General features: G+C 52.0%; 1 protein-coding gene across 23 annotated transcripts in view; it reads left to right on the plus strand.

Moving 5' to 3' along the window:
• The window catches only part of PHLDB1 (pleckstrin homology like domain family B member 1), a 123189-nt gene that overhangs the window by 915 nt on the left and 103974 nt on the right, over window positions 1-18300 (plus strand). For 11 of the 23 annotated variants that reach the window (XM_073320555.1, XM_073320560.1, XM_073320559.1 and 8 more), the window contains exons 1-3: window positions 7316-7500; window positions 12127-12216; window positions 14863-14986. In XM_073320555.1, coding sequence (XP_073176656.1) covers window positions 12157-12216; window positions 14863-14986 — 184 coding nt within the window. In that variant the 5' untranslated portion in view covers window positions 7316-7500; window positions 12127-12156. Of the gene's footprint in view, window positions 1-7313; window positions 7501-12126; window positions 12217-14207; window positions 14327-14862; window positions 14987-18300 lie in introns of those variants that run through there. The other 12 variants (XM_073320575.1, XM_073320579.1, XM_073320580.1 and 9 more) reach the window with 8 other exon arrangements.

An 18300-nucleotide genomic window follows, 5' to 3' on the forward strand; every position in this document is an offset into this window, starting at 1 on the left:
GGGGAGGCATCTTGGTTGAATGGACCAATGGCTAGGGGTTAGGAGCCAGGAATCCCAGCTTTGGTGTTGACTTGCTTCACCTCTCTCTGTGCCTATGAAATGGAGAGATGCTAACTAACTAGGCATCCGATGAAGTGAGCTGTAGCTCATGAAAGCTTATGCTCAAATAAATTTGTTAGTCTCTAAGGTGGCACAAGTACTCCTTTTCTTTTTGCGGATACAGACTAACACAGCTGCTACTCTGAACCCTAACTAGGCTTAGTGTCTGTGCTTTGGGAATGGTCACTTCTGTGTGAGTGTGGCAGGAGGGCTCTTGTGTGGGCCACTGTTGCCAGCTGCTGCTGTCCTTGTGGTTATTTAGCCATTGGCAAGTCAAGTGAAGGAATGACTTGAGCATGGAACGCACCTGGAGGAGAGGACAGTGATCAGGAACAGTCAACATGGATTCACGAAAGGCAAGTCATGCTGACCAACCTGATTGCCTTCTATGATGAGATAACTGGCTCTGTGGATATGGGAAAAGTAGTGGATGTGATATATCTTGACCTTAGCAAAGCTTTTGATATGGTATCCTACAGTATTCTTGCCAGCAAGTTAAAAAGCTATGGATTGGATGAATGGACTATAAGGTGGATAGAAAGCTGGCTAGATTGTCGGGCTCAACAGGTGCTCAACGGCTCGATGTCTAGTTGACAGCTGGTATCAAGCGGAGTGTCCCAGGGGTCGGTCCTGGGGCGGTTTTGTTCAAGTTCTTTATTAATGATCTGGATGATGTGATTGATTGCATCCTCAGCAAATTCGCAGATGACACTAAGTAGAGGTAGAAACACTGGAGGATAGGGATAGGGTACAGAGTGACCTAGACAAATTGGAGGATTGGGCCAAAAGAAATCTGATGAGGTTCAACAAGGACATGTGCAGAGTCCTGCACTTAGGACGGGAGAATCCCATGCACCGCTACAGGCTGAGGACTGACTGACTAAGCAGCAGTTCTGCAGAAAAGGACCTGGAGATTACAGTGGATGAGAAGCTGGATATGAGTCAGCAGTGTGTCCTTGTTGCCAAGAAGGCTAACGGCATATTGGGCTGCATTAGTAGGAGCATTGCCAGCAAATCGAGGGAAGTGATTATTCCCCTCTATTGGGCTCTGGTGAGGCCATATCTGGTATATTGCGTCCAGTTTTGGGCCCCCCACTACAGAAAGGATGTGGATAAATCGGAGAGAGACCAGCAGAGGGCAACAAAAATGATCAGGGGGCTGGGGCACGACTTACGAGGAGAGGCTGAGAGTACTGGGCTCGTTTAGTCTGCAGAAGAGAAGAGTGAGGGGGGATTTGATAGCAGCCTTCAACTACCTGAAGGGGGGTTCCAAAGAGGAGGGGCTCGGCTGTACTCGGTGGCAGATGACAGAACAAGGAGCAATGGTCTCAAGTTGCAGTGGGGGAGGTCTAGGTTGGATATTAAGAAAAACTATTTCACTAGGAGGGTGGTGAAGCACTGGAATAGGTTACCTAGGGAGATGGTGGAATCTCCATCCTTAGAGATTTTTAAGGCCCAGCTTGACAAAGGCCTGGCTGGGATGATTTAGTTGGTGTTGGTCCTGCTTTGAGCAGAGAATGGGGTAGATGATCTCCTGAGGTCTCTTCCAACCCTAATCTTCTATGATTCTATGATGGCTGGGACCCTGTGAAGTGGGGATTATATATTTTGCCCCTTATCCTTGTCTATGTCTATGCACAATCCTGGGGTTCCCTTTGATTTGGTACTGGTAGGTCTCAACTTGGCTGTACCCTCTGTGGCAGGGAGTGATGGCTGATGGGTAAGCCCACACCAACCAATAGGAATCCTGATCTTCCATGCTCATGCCTGGGAGGTTCCTCTATGGCCAGATATGTTCTTTCTGCCCTGTTCACCTCCTCCTTGAGGGTTCCTGAGCCCGATGGCCAGTCTGCCCCAGAGGAAACTGCCCAGCTGCTCTGTGCTGTGTGTGAGGATTTTCTTCTTAAACGTCCACTTGCTTTTTCATCCATCCTCATGTAAAAATGCTGAGATGGCTGAATGGGCCTGGATTTCAGCTGTTCCCTGTGCTGGGTTTCCAGCACTTCTCTTTTTAAAACTCGGGCACGTTCTTTGTCAGAAGTGAGGGGTGTGAACTGCCAGTAATATTTACACCCCTCACCAAAAGAGGCAGGACCAGAAGCTCTGGTCTCCTGGCTCCAGCCCAGTGCACCTTCTGTGAGGCCTAAGAGCATTTCCTGGGGGAATTTCTTCTTCCTGCCTTGTGATACTTTACCTAAGATGTGTGACAATGCTGCCAAGAGTGAGAGAGTCACCAGGTGCCTAATGCTTGGCAGGTCAGCAAATAGTCTCAATTCCCTTGTTATGTCTGTTTGTTGAGCTTTAAAACAGTGACACCTGGAAATATCTGTGGTTGGACTCTAATGTAGTGTGTGTCCCCTCATGCCCTGGTGTTTTGGCTGGTGCAAGTGAGCGCTGCTGCTCTGGCTTGGTGGGATTCCTCAGAGTGTCTGTGGGTGGCAGTAGAAGAACACCCTGCTGCTCTTCTCTTATTGGACCTGGGCACTGTCCTGTTCCTATATAATGAATTCAAACAACCTTTATAAATGATGTTCAGGTCAGAGCTGCCTTGGGCGTACTGGTGTGTCATATCTGCTCCTTGAGATTTGTTGTAAAATACAGATCAGTAACCTCAGCCTTGTTTTCTTTTATCTGGGAAAGGGAGTGGGGTGGGATGCTGTAGTTTGGATTGAGGGGCATAGGCAGAGCTGGGATAGCAGGGAGCTAGGAGTCAGGGTTGTGTGCACGTGTGGGGAACCATGGGGGACTGTAGGTTGGGATTGAGGTCATCTGCTGATCTGGGGGTGAGGGCATGGCTCCGGACTGGGATACCAGCAGCGGGCTACAGGTCAGAATTTGGGGGCAGGAGCAGAGCTGTATGAACATGGGGGACTATAGGGCAGAGATAGCAGGAGCGCTGTGAATTGGGACTGAGATGTATTGGGTTGCCTAAATTCAAAGCCTTCCATGGTGCAAAAAGGCAGAATAGAGATTTATCTAGTTAATTCTTTGCAGACTGCAGTCTTGTTCCTAAGCATTACTTTGACAGGAAGTTCTGTTGTGGTAAGGTGTTAGCTGTCTTAGCTGAGGATTCTTCATGTATTAGGTACCCTATTTAATTGAACATCTGAGCCCAGTCTGTTTGAATAAACCCTTCCAGACCTGCCCCTAGTGGGTGATGGGGGAGGCAGCGCTTGCTTTATGGTTTCTTTCTGCCCCTCTGGATGCCTCCGTTTGCCTTTGTGTCCTTTATATTTCCATAGTGTTAAAAAGCAGGTCCCTATTTTGACTCCAAATCTCCCTGGCTAGCAATACCTGGTGGTGGCAGGCAAAATGGAATTTGTGTTGGGCTGGGGGGCAGGAGGGGTTGACTGCTCTGTATGGAGTATGGCAAGAGGAGTTGAGGAAATGCTCAGGGCTGGAGCTGGCAGCTGTGCACACTTTAATGACCCCAGTAGGGGAGCTCATTTCCTCTGGGGAGCTGAGATCAGTGGGTGGGGCAGAGAATTCTGTCTCCCAATGTAACTATCTTGGAGCTAATTTATGTTACTGTTATTGCCAGGCGTGTTGTGTTGCCTTAGCAACATGTGACCAGTGCTCCACTGTGTGTAGTCTTCGGGATGGAGAGTGTATGGGGTGTTTCCGCCTAGAAGGAGCAATTGGAGAAAAGAATGAGGGGAAGGAGCCTCTGGGGCAGGCTGGCCTCTCTACTGGGCCTTGCACCTGTGGTGACATGGCTGGTCGTTTGCCAAGAGGGGATCAGAACAAATACTGTAGCTGGAGTCCCAGCAATGGGGAGCACGGCCTTTGAGATGAGATCAGACCCAAACAGCGGATTCAAATCCAGGCTTTGAGGCCAAACTGCCCTCCCAACCCTCTCATCTCAACATGCTGAAATGTGGAGTGGGGAGCCTGGGTCACTGGGTCCAAGCTTTCCTGAGCACCAGACTGTTTCAGCTTGTTGTAGAGATAAGTGCAGGCTGAGTTTAGCCTATTAACAGGGACTGGGCCTGATGGGGTGTTTCAGACAGTGTGACACCAGCTCCATATTAGCTCTCGACAATCTGGGCCCTTGCTGCAATTTAGTTACTGTGGGCTGCCTGGCGCAAGTCCCCTTCCCACCCACGTTTGTCTCCAAGACAATGCTCCCGCCTCCGACATTCCCAGGCTGGAAGCAGAACAGCCCATTGCTCACTGGGATGGGGTGGCAGCTTTGGTGCCTTAAACTCATTAACAGATGTGGAGTGAATGTACAGCCAAGTTGAATGCAGGGCCTGGATGCTGTGTGGTGTACCTGTTAACTCAGCTGCTCTGACTGCTTCCAAGTGACTCATTGAAGAGAATGGGGGGTAGGGGGAAGAAAGAGGCCAGGGATGCTATATTTCAGGGCATGTAACATCGGGTGCTGCAACTCCTTGTGGGTTACCCAAGTCCCCTTCTCTTACGCATTCCTTCTGCCACACCTGCATTCAGCCGTTAGAGAGGATGATAGACATTGTCCAGCTTCCATATGGTGTGTATAGATGTACACATGGCCAAATACTGTTCTTGGGCACACCCAGGCTTCCATACTCTCGGTGTATTTGCAGACTGATTCCGACCTTCCCTCTGTAGCTGCAGATACAACTAAATGGGGCACAGATGGGTGCTCCTTCCCCTTGTGTTTTTTTGGTTTTAAGTAAGATAACAGCAGGTACCATCTACAAGGTGCTTTATAAAAATAAATTAACCCAGGCTCACAGTGCCCTTGGAGGCAGGGCAGGGTTATTATCTCCATAAGAAAACTCAGGTACAAAGCGGGGAAATGATTTGGCCACGTGTGACTGCTGGAGGTGTGATATGCATCCCCCTCTGTTTGGTTGGGGGTGGGTTACAGTTATACAAAGCTGCAGTTACTATAGTGTCTCAAAGGGACCCCATTTGGAGGCTCGTGCAGTGATACACAAGAAGAAGGGAAGGTGAGCACTTTGGAAGGCAACATCTAAGTCGAATGGACCAGCTGGATCTCAAAGGGAAACAAACTTGATCATAGAAGATTAGGTTTGGAAGAGACCTCAGGAGGTACTAGTCCAATCCCCTGCTCAAAGCAGGACCAACACCAACTAAATCATCCCAGCCAGGGCTTTGTCAAGCCGGGCCTTAAAAACCTCTAAGGATGGAATGACCTCTAAGGATTAATGAGACACCCAGGAGTAAAAATCCTCCTTCCCCAACCCTCCTGAAGCCAAACTAGGCTCCCAGCCCTACCACTGCATTTCAGAGTGTTGCCACTGATAGCCCCAGCCCAAGAGAAAGGGGCAGGAGAGATTCAGCCACAAGGCCAGTTGGTCCCACCTGATGCTTCAGCTCACTGTCCCATCCCTGTATTGTGACCAGGCTACAGAGACTGCTCAGCTCAACAAGAATCCGACAGCAGCAGCTGACATTTGAGTGCAAGCTCCAGCCTGAGTTGTCAAATATTTGTAATTTTCATGTCCAAATGAGGGGCTTTGGCAGAGCTGGGTGTAGGATCCCAGTGCTAGAACAGTAGGGGGGCTATGAGTTGAAATTGAGGGACTTTGGCAGAGTTGTGGGGTGTGCGGGGAGGGGGAGGTCCAGTGCTGGAACAGTATGGGGGGTTATGAGATGGAATTGAGGGGCATTGGCAGAGCTGTGGAGGAGGAAGCCCAGGGGTGGAACAGCAGGGGTGCTGTGAGTCAGGATTGAGTGGCACCAGCTGAGCAAGACTGAAATTCATTTTTGTGGGTGGCCTCTGTGCACCCATCCTCCTTACGTTGAGGTAAGGTCCTCCTCCGCGCTTCCCCTCCCATGCTCACCTCTTCCCTTCCTGGAAAGAACAGAGGTCTTTTTCTTAACTTTTTAAATCATTTTATGTTGGGATTTCTGTGGGAACTGGAGACATGAGCCCCGTGGATGCCAAGGAGGGAGCAAGCAGGGGGGAGTGATCTCATGGGGGAGTGTGAGGGGTGAGCATGGTCTCTGCTGTATGTGAAGGCTCTGGGGCTGCTTTTCTGTTGACCGTTGCTATTTCATGGTAGCTGAGCCCGACCCTTTGGCATTTGAAGCCTGCGCCTCTTTTCGTGGCAGGAACAAGTGAAGTGTTTTGCAGGCTGCTGTGAGAGAAGAAAGGCTGCCTTGTTGCTGCCAGAGGTGGGGCACCCGGCTGGGCTGGGCCTCACTCCTTCGCTAGCATTCCTAGAACAGAGTCTGCTTGTGAAGGGCAGCAATCACCCTTCGTGCTGGGGCTTCCCAGGAGGTGAGGTGAGAGGCTGGGATGGGGGGCATGGAGGAAGCATGAAATATGCCCCGAGGGGGACTCCCCAATTCCTTATCTTCTTGCACTGGGGCGTTCCCTTTGGAGAGCCTTAGAGATAGCCAGGTCCTTGGAGCGGCCACTGGCTCCCACAAGAGTTCCAACTGGGGCACTGGGATGGGGGAGATGGTATCAAATCTTTGTGGAGAGGTCTGGGGAATCAACATCCCCCTCCTCTGGAAAGCAGTAAAATCCCTTATAAGGATTATAGCATCTCCATGGTTATGGGTCGGATGAGGTGGCCTGCTAGGCTAGTGTGAGAGTGGGAAACCTGGACTTGTCTTGTAGTTAGAATGGGGTGGGAGAGGAATCAGGACTCCTGGATTCTATTCCTGGCTTGAGGAGGGGAGAGGAGTCTAGTGATTAAAGCTGAAGGATGTGTATGGAGAATCTGAGAGTCAGGACTCCTGGGTTCTAGTCCTGGCTCTGGGATAGGAGAGGCAGGCACCTAATGGTTAGAGCTGGGGTGGCAAGTCTGGGAGACAGGACTCCTGAGTTCTATCCCCTGCCCTGCACTGCTGTGGTGACTTTCCCTCTCAGTGCTGGAGTTCCCCCATTTGTGAAGGGGGTACCTGGCTCATGGGAGCTGGGTGGGTTTGGTGCTGCCATGCCCAGATCGATGGAAGGTGCCAGAGCATGGCCCAGTGTGACACTTGCCCCTCACCTCCCACTGACTCTGTGGATATGACTGCGATCCTGTGGCCTGCTGTGGTGGGAAGGGGTTAATCTCCAAGCATGATTCCATCCTGGCCTCCTCTCTCTTCCTATTTAAGAGTCCGGCCCCCTGCCTGCCTTTCCTCTGGCCTAGCAGCAGCCAAGAGCTAGCAGCTGGCTGCAGCTGCTTTTGGGGAGAAGGTGCAGGGGTTGGGGAGAGGTTAGGGCTGTGGGCCCTGCTGGCCTGGCTCTCCCCACTGGGGTCTCCTGCCTTGATGCACCTGTCACCTCCGCAGGGAGCTGGCAGTGCAGACTCTTCTCTACGACTTCTTCTGCAGCTGGGGTAGGCCGCACCCCAAGGCCACGGGATGAGCAGAGCATAGGAACATGAATCCCCTCCACTGAAGCTGGTGGTCGGTGCTTGGCCCAGTGCCAGGGTGAGGATCCAAGGGCAGGTAAGATGCGGACCTCAAAACCACACTGTGGCTAGGGGTGTGGCGTGTGTGGACTGGAGCAGGGGGATCACAAACTCTAAGGCTAGCCCTTCCCAGTGCTCATGGGTCCAATGGGCTCCTTGTCCTGCCAGCATCCGGGCTCAGACCCTGACTTGAAGGAGCTGGAGCCCAGGCCAAGGGGGGGCTCCTCTAAACATCAGGGGTGGCTCTGGTCCAGTAGGTGGCTGGCACAGGCTCAGCTGCATGGTAGCAAATGTTGTCTGAGCAGGCAGGGGAGCAGGTCCTAGAGAGTTCCAAACTGCTCCATTAATATGCTGTGTGGAAGCTGTGTTTCCCCCTGCACAACCCCATTACTGTGTCTCCTACTCTGCCACGACCACCCCCGATCCCAGTGCCACATCTTTCCTCTACCCCCTTTCTCGCCCCCAGTGCCACACCCCACAGGAAAGGCCCTGGCTGCACAGCCAACTCAGGAAATCTCATGTAGCAGGTTGGAACTCCTTCTGCAGCCATAGGAAAGTGGCAGCAAATGGAGAGAAGTCCTGGTGGTAATGAGCTAGTGCCCCTTCTCTAACTTGTTCACAAAAACACACACTGGCCCTCTATGCAGCAAGGGATAATCCTGCCCCTCAGTAGCTGTAGGCTTGCGTATGAGAATCAGGGAGTGAAGGGAAATGGCCCTGCGTTACTGTCCAGATCGTGAGATGAGGTTCAGATGTGCTGATCACTGGCAGCTTGCAGTGGCAGGAGCTCAGCCCCTCTGACAGCCAGATCCACATAAATTCTCCTGGCTCTAACCCCAGAGCTATCACTCAGCCTCACGTCCAGTGTGCTTCTTTTACAAATTATATTTCCAACTAGGCTCCTCTGCTCCATCCCCAAGGCCCCCCTAGGGGGGAAGCCTGGCTTTCCTTGGTGTCAGTGGGGGCTGCTATGGAAATTGGCCCTGAATGCCAGTCTAGGCACTTCAGCTTGAATTCTGTCTGGTCTTACTCCCAGATGCTGTCCTCTTTCAGCTGCCTGTTCCGGAGGGAGCCAGGGCCTTTACTGTGAGCTGATGGTTGTTTTTGTTCTTTCCCAGCCCTGGAGTCAACGCTGTCTTTTTCCAGCCTTTCATTTTTTCCGCAGTGTGTAATAGCTACCCACTAGTTCCCACTCTTCCTGGCTGGGCTGTGTGCTCTCGCTCTGGGTATGGTTTGTGGTAACCACAGACCATGCTTGCTTTGACAAAGTAGGGAGAGGATCTCTGCTTGCTGCACTGGTCGAAGCCTGAGGATCTGGTGGGCTAGCATTGCCAGGGCAGCCTGTAGATAGCTCTATCTCTAGGGACAGTAGGAAAAGCCCAGACTTTGCCCATCTGAGGGGGCTGCGCTGGCATTTTTCTCAGAGCCCAGCCATGGGTTATACATATGCTGTACAGCAGAGCAAATCACAGCTGCCTTCAGCTGGAACCAGAGAAGCATTGCATGCTGGGCTAGCACTGGTATTTTCCACTGTCCTGGGTGCTCTGATAGGTGAAGGCAGCACTGGGTCTTTGTGAAGCCCATGAGGTGCAGTGATCCCAGGCTTCACTAGGGCCTTGTCTAGGCCCTCACACTCTACTAACCCATCTCCCACAAATAGCCTGTCTTCTGGATGGGATGTGGACTGAAGTCCTGGTCATTTGGGAGCAATAAAGTTCCCAAGACACTTTCCACAAGCCAGGGCATTGACTCCAGTGTCCTGGCCAAAGCCCGTCTTGGGTAATTACACTCCGCCAATCCTGCCCCCAGCAGTTTCAGTTGAATATAGGTTGTTATTCCCTGTCTGCCCTAACCTGTCACTGTGCTGGTGTGTGGCAGCTGCCATGTTTCACCCCAGAGGTGGTTGTATGTCAGTCCTGGGGGAGTGATGTTTCTGTCGAGCATTGTGGGATCCTTCTAGGTGAAAAGTGCTATGGGAATTATTCCCCTCTTCAGGGTCTGCCTCCGGAGCATCATACTCCCTACTGGCCAACTGAAAGAAAAGGCCTGGGGACTGAATATGCATGTCAGGCATGGTGAGCCAGATTTCAATCCCCAGGGCCCTATAGGCCCTTGCGATGCATTAGACACAAGCATCTGTGAGATCTGGGTCCCTTTAATGTGACCCAGGAGCAGCGCAACCCTGTTCTGGCTGTGTCTGCAATGGGTGGGCTGCTGGATTTGTGGGAGCAGAGACTAAACAATCTTTCCATGAACTCGGAGTGGCCCCAGCCCTTGGCAGGAAAAGGCACAAGAAATGCCGAGCCAGTGGAGAACAGCAGGGAGCTACTGCAGTGTTGGGAGGTCAGGAATCGCCACTGACCCGTGGTGGGACTTTTGCATGTGTTACAATCAAAAAGAAAAGGAGGACTTGTGGCACCTTAGAGACTAACCAATTTATTTGAACATAAGCTTTTGTGAGCTACAGCTCACTTCATCGGATGCATTCAGTGGAAAATACAGTGAGGAGATTTATATACACACAACATGAAAAAATGGATGTTTATCATGCACACTGTAAGGAGAGTGATCACTTAAGATGAGCTATATATATATATATATGATCAAGTTACCCAAGCCCATCCTGTTCTCTCAAATCCTGTTGGGGCCAATGCTGACCGGGGGTGGGTGAAGCAGGGCCAGGGAAGCTTCCTGGGGGTAACAGAGGAGAGTACAGTGTGTTTTCCTGAAAGCAGGCTGGGGCTCTTGGGAGTGTCAGTGGCTGAATTCGTGAACATTGTCTTCCATTGACAATGATAGGAGAAGGCTGAGTCCATGCTATCACCTGCAATGCAGGCTTAGCCTGTAGATGGTGCACTGGTGTCACACAGCTTAGCATGCTTTTAATGAGCCATATGTGACCTAGTTCTGCCTTAATACCAGCAAAATAACGTTTTACAAAGAGCAGAGGCCTGGTCGGGGAAGGAGGGGCAGGGCTTCCTCTTCCCCAGACAAATGCGACAAGCAACTCTAATCCCCGCAGACCCTCTCTCTGTAGTCCTGTTTGAGCCCTGCATTGGTGGGGGAGTCAGTAGTCCAGTGCATCTTTCCAGCTCTGAATATTTCAGCACAATACTCTTCCATCTGAAAAGGAGGACTTGTGGCACCTTAGAGACTAACCAATTTATTAGAGCATAAGCTTTCGTGAGCTACAGCTCACTTCTTCAGATGCATATCGTGGAAACTGCAGCAGGCTTTATATATACACAGAGAATGGGGTGGGAATAGATATTGTTTCATATTCTCTGTGTATATATAAAGCCTGCTGCAGTTTCCACGATATGCATCTGAAGAAGTGAGCTGTAGCTCACGAAAGCTTATGCTCTAATAAATTGGTTAGTCTCTAAGGTGCCACAAGTCCTCCTTTTCTTTTTGCGAATACAGACTAACACGGCTGTTACTCTGAAATCTTCCATCTGAGTGATTTGTCTGCAGCTCCTTGGGGAAGGAGCGGTGGCTCCCTCACTTGGGGTATTTACACCAGCCTTCACTGGGAGAGAAGATTCTTTTTCCTGTCCTGCCAGTCTGAGTGCCGTTAAAGAGCTGCTGTGCTGGAGAGCTGGCTGGCCTGTTCCTGTACACCTCCCCTGACCAGCCTTGTGCAGGGTTTATGATGCTAACGTAGTTCATGTTTGTAAAGAGATCCTGGGAGATCCTTAGGTGAATGGGGAAACAGGGCCATGTATCCCATGCTCTGCACATGTTCTGTAGAATTCTGTACATAGGTGCTCTAAGTTACTGTGCTTTTTGGGCGTTTGTACCACTCACTGTCATTTCGCATCAGCGGAGACCCTGTGTGCAGAATTACCCAGTTCAGCTGGGGTCCAAGCCACATGCCCCTGTGGTCATTTCTCCATTGACTTGAGCAGGAGCCAGCAGAGAGCAAATGAGGATCAGGGACTCAGTCACGCATAGCCCCGCTGGTAAAAGAAGGTTATAAGGCCATAAATCGTGCCCCCTGGTGTTCAGCTCTCAGTGCTGCAGCCATCAATCTCTCCTAATGCAGTGTCTCTTTAGTCCTGGGATTCATACACCGCACCTGTTTCTAGAAGAAAATAATGCCAATGCAGAAGCTGGGTGAAAGCCTGAAAGCTGCTTGTGTCTATGGGATAGGGGGAGCAGTATGATGCAGAATGTGTACTGCTGATGACATGTTGCTTTTCTTTGGAACTCTTCATCCAAGTACTGGTTACAAGCAGTATGAGCTCTGACAGCCTGTGTGGATAGGTGGGTGTGGACCTCACTGTACAGATAGGGAAACTGAGGCACAGAGCAGTGAAATTACTTGCCAAAGGTCAAGCTTGGAATAGAACACCGACATCCTGATTGTCCATCCCCTGCTATAATCACTAAACCACTCTCTCCTTTCATTGATCAGGCCTAGATAATGGGGCCTCTTGATCACTCACCTGTGCTTGCTGGGCTGTTTTGAACTTTACTCTCAGCCTGTGATCTCATGTGTCTCATTGATCCAACCTTCTGCATCCCCTGTTGGGGAGGGAGAGGCGCGTCTCTGCCGCATAGCCCCGTGTACAGTGCTGATTTGGTTCTGTCGTTGTATTCCTGTTACTGGAGTGCTCTCTCAAGTCCTAACACCCCCTCTGTGTTTCTGGTTCCTTCCCAGGAGAGTGCCAGGCACATTGATGAAGTTGCCATGGAAGCTTCAAACAGGAATGTTACCAGCCCGACCCGCAAAGTCCAAGCAATCATCCAGGTGTGTGCCAGGGTCACCTCCTCCAGCCAGTGCATCACCACTGCCACCTTGTGCTGGGGAGGGCAGACTGAGATAGCTTTGGGGGCTAATGCCCTGTCCTTCCATCACCAGAGACTGGCACTGGGGTCACAAATGAGCAAAGGTTATTGGTCCTAGAGAGGGATTCAGGGGCGATGCTGGCTATACAGGCTGCTTAGGTCCCCATAGTGATGAGGCCAGCAGGAAATCAGGGCATCCCGAAAACCCAAGAGAGAGCAGCCCCAAGTGCTGGCGGATGGGCCTGGCAATCCCCTGAGAGCATAGAGAGAGTTTATTCCCTCTCCCAGGCCTGAGTCAGGCTTCATACATGACCCTGCTTCGGTTATGAGCCAAACCCCAGTTCCAGATGGGGGTTGGGGGCACTGGTTCGAGGTTGGGCAGTTCAGCATCCATGTCCTTGCACTTTGGCCCAGCTGGCCCTAAAGGCTCCTGGGGGATCTTTTGGAGAAGGGACATGGGGACAGCTTGCCAGTGAGGAATTGTGGCCCCATCACGCTAAGAGGCTGTTGATGATTTATAGTCAATGAGGCATGATCCCCCACCCCAGAGCTGAAGAATGGCATGGCTCTGTGCCACATCTCCCACCCTCTACTCCCTCCCCGAGTTCAACTCTGAAGGGATCTTGGTATCCTAAATAACCCCAGGACTAGGGTGTGGGTGGCTGGTGCTGCCCTCTGCCAAGTGCCATTGGGTCTTTCCTCCCAATCCTATTATGGGATTGGCTGTAAATCCAGTTGGGCTAAATGGCTAGTACCTTGGATCCTATTAAAAAGAACCTGAGCCCATGGAATCCCCCTTGCCCTAGGGCTGGGCTGTTTTCACTTTTCATCCTTCTAGTCTCTTCCCTAAGCCTGCAGCACAGAGCAAAGATCACAACCGGCCTGTCCTGAGATCTGGAGACGTGGGGAAGGCTTACAACCCTTGGACTCCACATCTGAGGAGTCCACTCCTCAGCTTGCTAGCCTGCTGTCTGGAGCCTACACAAGGCACTCTCTGTGCTCTGGAAAAAGGGCTGAGGGAGACACCCTCAGAATGTGGAGCCAGGGGCCCAGCAGTCTGTGCTTGTGGGTTTGTGTGGGTTCATGTTTGTGTGTGCTTGCATCCATGTCTGCATGCATGTACATGTAGCTGGTGGGTCTAAGTGAAGCCTGGTTGGATTCTGGTTTACCTGCAATAGGTTCAGGGGCCCAGGGCAGAGGGGAGAGCCCTGCCCTGCTCGCTGCAGCCAGCCATCCTGTGAGACCTCCACTTATGCTCTGCCGTGTCATATAGAGCAGAAAGATAAGGAGCTCATAAATATTTATGATCGATCTTTGCTGTGCAAAGTGGGAACAGCTATAAAACCTATCTGAATCACTGATTGTGGACAGACTGCTGGGTAGGAGCCAACCCACAGCACAGACCCTGTCTGTCTCCCTGTCCATCCATCCATTTACTGGCATGTTTCAGGGGCTAAAGCGGCTCCACTGCAGCAAAGGAACCTGGAGAGCATCTCCCAGTTGGAGGCCTCAGCAAATGGGGGTCAGGGGTGGATGCCTCCTTGTCATGGTTAGGCATGGCCCAGAACCTGCAAGGATGCAGGGGGATTATGGCTGGCGTGTTGTGTATCCCCACTTCCACTTCCTGCTTCTCCAAGCAGGGGAAGGTTTGGCCGGTGAGTTTTCTCTGGAGCACTCCAGTGTGGTATGATCTGGATTGGGAATTCCCCCACCAATGCTGGCTCCACCTGCACTCAAGCCCTAGGGACTAAGCCACCCATGGATGAGCAAGTCCTTGGAACATACCCCATCCCTGCCTTTCAGAAGCCCCACTGGCCTTGCTCCTCATTTCAGGGGTCTTGTTTGCACACCCCTACCTGTTCCCCAGACATGTATCAGCCTTGTCCCTGTGGATCTGGGCTCCTTCCATCCCTGCTTCCTCTCTTCCTTTTCCCACATGTGGGGTGCTGCCAGTGCAAGAGCCACCTCCTCTGCAGCAGCTGGTGCCATATCTGCCTCCCTATATGTATGTCCTGATGCCGGACTGACAGCTGTGGAGCCCTCTGCTTACCTCCAAAATGGTCAGTGACAAGGTCAGCATCCACAACCTGGCCTGCGCTGGAGGGGTGAGAAGAGAGGGCAGTCCCAATGGCCTGTTCAGCCCTTCACCTTTTTGCTGACGCTGCCAGTAAGGGACTGACTGGGGAGGGGGGGTTTGTACTGTGGATGCTGGTCCACCAGGAATTGACTAAAAGAAAAGGAGTACTTGTGGCACCTTAGAGACTAACCAATTTATTTGAGCATAAGCTTTCGTGAGCTACAGCTCACTTCATCGGTTCCACAGTATGCATCCGATGAAGTGAGCTGTAGCTCACGAAAGCTTATGCTCAAATAAATTGGTTAGTCTCTAAGGTGCCACAAGTCCTCCTTTTCTTTTTGCGAATACAGACTAACACGGCTGTTACTCTGAAACCAGGAATTGACTGTGACTCACCAAACTCACTGCATTGCCTGCCAGTTGGAAAACTTCTCTGTTCGCATCTAGGAAGGGCTCAGGCCAGTGACCTCTCCCCTGAGTTCAGGGATGAGCACGTTCTAACCAGGGGTTCTGCTTTATCCTTCCCTACAGAACAGCCCTCTGGACCTAATAGACATGGGCAAGGGGCTGAAGGTCCAGACCGATCAGCCACATCTGGTGAGCTTGGGCAGTGGCAGGCTTAGCACCGCCATCACTCTCCTGCCCCTAGAAGAGGGTAAGTTCCCCTTGCTTGTGCTGTGACGATGGGCCGAGGCTGATAGGGGTTTGGAGCTTACCTGGAGGAAGGGGTGTCACTTTTCCTGCCCTCCTGTGGCTGACACCCACTGTGTAACTTACACTGGGTGGAGACCAACCATCACACCATGGGAAAACCAGACTGTGGAGAGGGTGTGTTTGTAATGGGTAGAACAGGAGGCCTAGGGGTTCCATTTCCAGCTGTGTTATAGACTCGCTCTGAGGCCTTGGGCAAGTCTCCTACACCCCAATTTTCAAACTAGCCATTAATTTTGAATGGCCCATTTTAGGAACCTTGGGCCTGATTCTAAGAAGTGGTCATTAATTTGGTGGTGTCCAACTGGAAACGATAGGGCCTGACTTTCAGGGGAGCTGAGCACACGCAAGCTTCCAGTCATGTCAGCTAGAGTTGTGGGTGCTCAGCACCCCTGAAAGTCATCCCGTAGGGGTCTCCAGTTGGGCTCCCCAAATTAGTGACCACTTCTGAGAATCTTAGCCTGCCCCCCTCCATCCCTGTTGCTAAATGGAGCTAATATTCCTGCCCCACCCCAGTATCTGATATGGACCTTCTGCCTGCATGGATTGTAGGGTATAGTTAGTGGAAGATTACATGGTGCTTTTGGAGCCCAGATGAGAGGGGCACAGTAAAAGACAGGGCAGTTGATGGCCTGGCACGCAAGATGCTGCTGCACTGCACTTGCCTTCTGCCACAGTCGAGGCACAGACTGACGGCAGTGTTTGACCTGTGGGATTCCCTCTGCTCTTGCTGACTACTGTCAGTGTTGGCCTGACTGCTGCTGCCACCCATGCCCTTGCCCCCTCCCACCCTTCCCCTCCAGGTGTGTGGGCTTTGCTGTGATCCGCTTTGTGTGGCTGTAACTTCCTGCAGGGTGCTGAGAGAGCCCCATTAAAGTAGCCACATCTAGAAACTGAATGTGGGATCCGGAACCTGGGTTAGTCCCACTGAAAATTGGGGTGGGGAGGCACAGTCTGGATCTGGCTGGGCTACCCTTAGCCCCTGGGGCAGGCACTAAGTCCCACCCTTCTGTAGCCCCATCGGTGGGAGCTGGTGCTGCCACACCCTCTCGTCTTGCAGGGACTTGGGTTAACATCGCACCGATGTTCCTGGTTTATGTGAGCTCAGCAGCCCAGAGCCAGATGGAACCAACATCCCAGTTAAAGATGGGTTGGCAATTGTGTTTCAGATCCAGCCGTGGCTCCCAAGAATGGAGGGCGGGAAAGGCACATAGGGCATCTGTTCCTCCCCTCCAGACAGTGGGTGGCTAGCTCCTGAAAAGTTTCAATCCCCAATAACACCCCTACCTGGCAGCCCCTGTGAATGGCCCTGCTACAGGGACAAGCACATGATGATCAGAACCGAGCTGTGCCTCCCCATCCCTGAGCCACTTGCCCCCTGCCTCTCAGTTTAGGATCAGAGACTCCAGCTCCTTCATGGCTCAACCCCTCCAAATGTCAGCCCTTCTCCAGCAGTTGGTGTTAGGAAGCGAGGCCTTAGGCATGCATCTGTGTCCAATAATTGTTATTGAGGCCACAGTGCAGCATCAGATTAAAAACCGGAGAGAAGCAAGAGCCAAGCTCTCCCTGGAGACATTGCCGTTAGCAACCTGTCTGCATCCTTGGCCTGAGAAGCAGGGAGCTGCCAGATCTGCTCCCTGTGGAGACATCCAAGATCTCACTGGGAAGGATTCGCCTGTGCATGTGTGACATGCCCACACGCCAGCCCAAACCACAGACCCTACCGAGCCCCCTGCACCTCAGACAGGAAAGGGGAGCAGAGCCGAGCTTCTTCTTGGGCCATGCATTTGTTACTTAGTGAGCCTTTCTTTTGGACAAAAAGAAAAGGAGTACTTGTGGCACCTTAGAGACTAACCAATTTATTTGAGCACACAACTCACAGTCTAATGTTAGTCAGCGGGGGCCTGAGAGTGTGAAATGGGAGGGAGCCAAGGGGGGTGGGGGAGGGCTTAGCCAAGAGCTTGTGGCACAGAGTCAACAGAGGAAGCTGCTAGAGATAACTGGATCAAAGGAGAGTGGGAGTTGCCTGCCCAAGGAGGCAGCTGGAGATTGGGGTTGCAGTGGGGTGGGAGGAAGAAGAGGTGGAGGGGCCATGGGAATTTGCCTGTCTGATCAGAGAGAGGGAAGGAGATAGGAGCAGGAGGAGGAACCTGCGGGCACAGTGGTTAGTATGAAACAGGATTCTTTATCGCTAGCCTCCTCCTGCCTCTTCTGCTGCATCTCTGCTTGAGTTCATGTTCCTACAAGGGACAAGACTGGGATGTGTGGGTCGCTCTTTGGGTGTCTCTGACCACCTACATTTAGCTCTCTGTTGTCTGTCCCCAAGTGGCCCCATTTCTTTCCAGCAGCTAATATGCTGAGACCCTGTAGGGTGAATTCCTGTCAGGGAGCCAGTGCTGCCCAGGAAACAGCGTGATCAATAGCAGCCCTGATAAAAGCCCCAAGGAGCATAGGCTCTGACCTGAGGACCTGCAAGGTCCCAACTCTCTGGCCTGGCCTTTGCAGTCTGGGCCACAGACAGGAGCCCAGTGCTAATCTCTGCAGCCAAGGAGAGAGCAGCGCTGTGCTGGGCCCTGCAACGCTGTCCAGATCTTCTCCGTGGAAGGACTCCCCTCTCCTCTGAAGTACGAAGCAGCCCTGTTCCTCCAAGCGCTGCAGAGTGCTGGGGCAGGAGGGACAAATCAGCACTACCACACAGCCCTGTGGGTGCAGACTGCCTTGCCTTTGGAGCTTTAAGAGTCAGCCTGGCCTAGAGGAATGAGCACAGGACTTCTGGATCCTATGTCATGCCCCTATATGAGGGGCTTGTACCTCCATTTTCTGAGGTGGTGTGTGTGGGAATCAGTGGCTGTTCGTGGTTTGTTTGTGTTTGTGTGCTGGTGATGGTTACAGGTGATGGTGATGGTTACAGGAGCGGGGAGAGGCTGTTTCAGTCTCTCTAGGGGACCCACCAGTGTCTAAAACTTGGTGGCTTGATGTCCAGGCCTGCACTTGCTCTGCAGCATCAGGACAGGAGCTGCCCTCAGCCCTGGCTGCAGTCCCGTTATTCCACACAATTGAAGTGCTGGTTACGTGTCCCCCCTCCCCACTTTCCAGTTCAGGAGCTCCTCTTAGCAAAAACTACAGAGGATGCTTCCTGCCCAGCCCCCACCTTCCTATCACATGGTTTCCACGCAGGGTGGGGTGCACACCAAGTGGGGTTTTATCACCAATAATACAGGGTGAGTGGTCACCTCTCAGCCTCTGTAAATGAGGGTG

The sequence above is a fragment of the Lepidochelys kempii genome, chromosome 22, assembly GCF_965140265.1.
Source record: "Lepidochelys kempii isolate rLepKem1 chromosome 22, rLepKem1.hap2, whole genome shotgun sequence".
Classification (NCBI taxonomy): domain Eukaryota; kingdom Metazoa; phylum Chordata; order Testudines; family Cheloniidae; genus Lepidochelys; species Lepidochelys kempii.